The 3,095-nt window shown below is 39.0% G+C and overlaps 2 protein-coding genes across 2 annotated transcripts; one reads left to right on the forward strand and one right to left on the reverse strand.

Annotated features, from left to right (window-relative positions):
* Nucleotides 1-684: 684 nt before the first annotated feature.
* On the forward strand, nucleotides 685-2,051 carry SsRbeta (Signal sequence receptor beta). The gene is made up of 3 exons (NM_079379.3): nucleotides 685-780; nucleotides 976-1,351; nucleotides 1,574-2,051. The coding sequence occupies exons 2-3, from the start codon at nucleotides 977-979 to the stop codon at nucleotides 1,769-1,771; spliced, it is 573 nt and encodes a 190-aa protein (NP_524103.2). The 5' UTR covers nucleotides 685-780; nucleotide 976; the 3' UTR covers nucleotides 1,772-2,051.
* A 17-nt stretch (nucleotides 2,052-2,068) lies between these two features.
* Trs20 (TRAPP subunit 20) lies at nucleotides 2,069-2,700 on the reverse strand. The gene is made up of 2 exons (NM_140584.3): nucleotides 2,564-2,700; nucleotides 2,069-2,506 (listed from the first exon to the last, which is right to left on the reverse strand). Exons 1-2 carry the CDS (start codon nucleotides 2,648-2,650, stop codon nucleotides 2,174-2,176), a joined length of 420 nt encoding a protein of 139 aa, NP_648841.1. The 5' UTR covers nucleotides 2,651-2,700; the 3' UTR covers nucleotides 2,069-2,173.
* Nucleotides 2,701-3,095: the final 395 nt, after the last annotated feature.

Here is a 3,095-nt window from a genome sequence, read left to right on the forward strand (position 1 = left end):
GTAGCAAAACATTAGTTAAAGTCATAAAAGGCATAAAAAGAGTTTTGTTTACATTTGTTTATGGTGTTTCAAACAACAGCTGCTGCTTATTAACAGCGGCTTAACAGACGCTGGGGAGCGGAGTTGCCGAATCTCCACGAGTAGTTGTGCGCTATTCAGAAATAATTAAAATTTCAGAAATAATTAAAATTTCAGGCTTCCTTACTTCTTTTGCATGCAATTTAAATTTTTATTAAATAATATATGAATGCAAATTAAAAATAACGACTTAATTTTTTGTTTAAAGCTAAATTAAACTTTATAGAAAACAATTTGAAACCGATTTTAATATAATTTAATTTCGAAAAGATTTAAGTGTATACGTTTACGTTAAAACGTTTTTTTTTTTAATTTTTGTTATTATAAACATAATTCCTTTTTATGTAGCACTGCACACAGCTACACCATAGCGGCTTCTAACGGTTTTAATTTGAAACTATTTCGTTCATTATTACTAAATATATTCACTGGTGATAAAAAAACAAATTAAGCTTTATGAATTTCACAAAAAAATTTAGTTGTGTTGTGTTCATAACCGACGAAAATACTATGGTGTTGGTATTAATATACTGCCGACAGCCAGCAGATACATCGATATGTTGACGCAGCCCTGGCACCACTGACGCACGAAGTTTGACAGCGAATCCATTCCACGTCACGAACCACCGAGAAAGCGGCTGCCTGCTACGACTGCTGCTTAGTTGTACTGAAATACTCGATAAGGAAATACCCAAATTACAAGTAAGTAGTTAAATTATGAATTAAAATGTGTACGTTTATGCTGAACGTGTGCTCGGGGCAGCTATGATGCGTGAATGTCTAGAAAACACACCGGAAAGCGGTCGCCCTTATGTGCCGCTCGTTTTTCGGCGACCCTTCCACGTCAACAAAAAAGTGAAACGTGAAAATAAAACTTCATATTATCTGTGATTGTAGAATGTTCAAGCACCTGCTGACTTTGTTCGCCCTGTGCGCGGTGTTTAGCACCTGCCTGTCGGAAGACGAGACCCGTGCCCGTCTCCTGGTCTCTAAGCAGATCCTGAACAAGTACCTGGTGGAGAAGAGCGACCTGTTGGTACGCTACACCATCTTCAACGTGGGCAGCGGTGCCGCCACCAAGGTGCGATTGGTAGACTCCGGCTTCCACCCGGAGGCCTTCGACGTTGTCGGAGGACAGCCCACCGCCGTGGTCGATAGGATCGCTCCCCAGACCAACTTCACCCATGTCCTGGTGGTGAGGCCCAAGGCCTTCGGCTACTTCAACTTCACCGCCGCCGAGGTGTCCTACAAGGCTGTCGAGGAGTCGGAGACGGTAAGTTATAGCTGAATGTGGGGGCATCAAATCTCAGTGTCCGCCCTGAAAAATCTTATCTAATCTCAGTGTTACAGAAGCCACCGCCAAAGCAAACCAAAATCATTCACTTTTAAATTTAATAATCTCAACTAAGTGAATTTATACACAACAGTCTTTTAAAAATGCCCGTTACCTGTTGAAAGATCGATCAAAGAACTTAATACCCAACAATTCTTGCAGCTCCAACTGGCGGTCAGCTCTGAGCCCGGTGAGGGTGGAATTGTCAACCTGAACGAGTACAACAAGCGCTTCTCCTCCCATTTCTTCGACTGGGTGGCCTTCGCCGTGATGACTCTGCCTTCCCTGGCCATTCCTCTGGCTCTGTGGCACCAGTCCAAGAGCAAATATGAGCGCTCTGGAAAGAACAAGAAGCACTAAGCTGCAGGACGGACGGTTTCCTCGCCACCACCAAGAGATTTCTTTGCAAAGACCCATTACAAATTCCGTATATTTTGTTGCTTTAGTTTCAAATTGATTCCATGCGTTGTTCATCTATTCAACCCACACATCTAATTTACTCCAGTCTGGGACTGTCGTCTGGAGACGGGCGTTAAATCGTTTTAGATTTGATTCGAGGGCGCATTGAGTAAAAAGTGAATAAAACAAGTCCATCAATGTTAAGCCTAGGCTGCTTTTCTAAATAAATTAAATAAAATATAAACTAGATTATTCATTGGTTTCGGGTCTTCTCAACTGTATAAGAAAGGGTAAAGTTATGCTTTTAAATTATTTCAAGTTTTATATTACACAATTACTTAATGGCTACAGGTTTTAACAAATTTATGATAACAAATACTTCCGACCAAAGATCTCCGACTTCTTCTCAAACATCGGAGATTTAATGGGTGTGTTGATGCGATAGAAGGCATTCATGGAGTTTTTGATATACGTGTCATACATCTCGTTAAAGAAGTTCTTGATTCCCTCGTCGTTTTTGTTGTCATGAACGATGATGAATCGTATTTGGCTGGCTGTGATGAAGGCCGAAACAAACCACTGATTGAATCTATCAATGGATTTCAGCTGCATATTGGCCGTCTTCCATTTGTGCTCATCCACCAAATCCAAGGCGGCATGGGCAATAAACTGGGTGAGGTGCCTGTGGTCCTCTTTCTGCAGAAGGAGAATGTATTTACACAGTTCTATGAGACGTTGCCCAGGTCTACATACCCTTAGTTCCTTGTTCACGGTGCTGAATTCCTTCTCGTAAATGGGATTATCATTTTGACCCACAATAACAAAGTAGTATGTGGACATTTTCACGAAAACCAAAACAGTGTAAAGGGCAGTGTGACCAAATCTGGAAAAGTTCCCATAATACCAAATCGAATCAGGTCATCTAAATTACCACCAACAGCTGCGGTAATTTAAATAGAAACAACATTTTATTTTTTAAGCGGGAATATTTAATAAAACTATAAAATACAATGTATAAAATTGTATAAAGAACAAATATAATTATAATTAATATAATATAAAATATAATTAAATATTAGGTGATTCCTACAAATGTATTTCATTCTGTTTTTGTTCTCTACTAATACACAACCTTATAATTATTCCGTTTAGTCTTGGTAATTATATTATTAATATAAAATCATTACTTCACAAAGTAAAAATAGAAATTTACAAACAAATTATTAAAAAGCATAAATGAGAGTGCAACAAATTAATTTCTGCCTGGCCGATCAGTGCTGGAAAT

Source organism: Drosophila melanogaster, chromosome 3L, assembly GCF_000001215.4.
Source record: "Drosophila melanogaster chromosome 3L".
NCBI lineage: Eukaryota > Metazoa > Arthropoda > Insecta > Diptera > Drosophilidae > Drosophila > Drosophila melanogaster.

Coding starts and splice junctions, on each gene's coding strand:
- Trs20 (NM_140584.3), bottom strand. CDS start 2,650: ATGTCCACATACTACTTTGTTATTGTGGGTCAAAATGATAATCCCATT. Junction 2,507..2,563: donor CCGTGAACAAGGAACTAAGG/GTATGTAGACCT, acceptor CTCCTTCTGCAG/AAAGAGGACCACAGGCACCT.
- SsRbeta (NM_079379.3), top strand. CDS start 977: ATGTTCAAGCACCTGCTGACTTTGTTCGCCCTGTGCGCGGTGTTTAGC. Junction 1,352..1,573: donor CTGTCGAGGAGTCGGAGACG/GTAAGTTATAGC, acceptor CAATTCTTGCAG/CTCCAACTGGCGGTCAGCTC.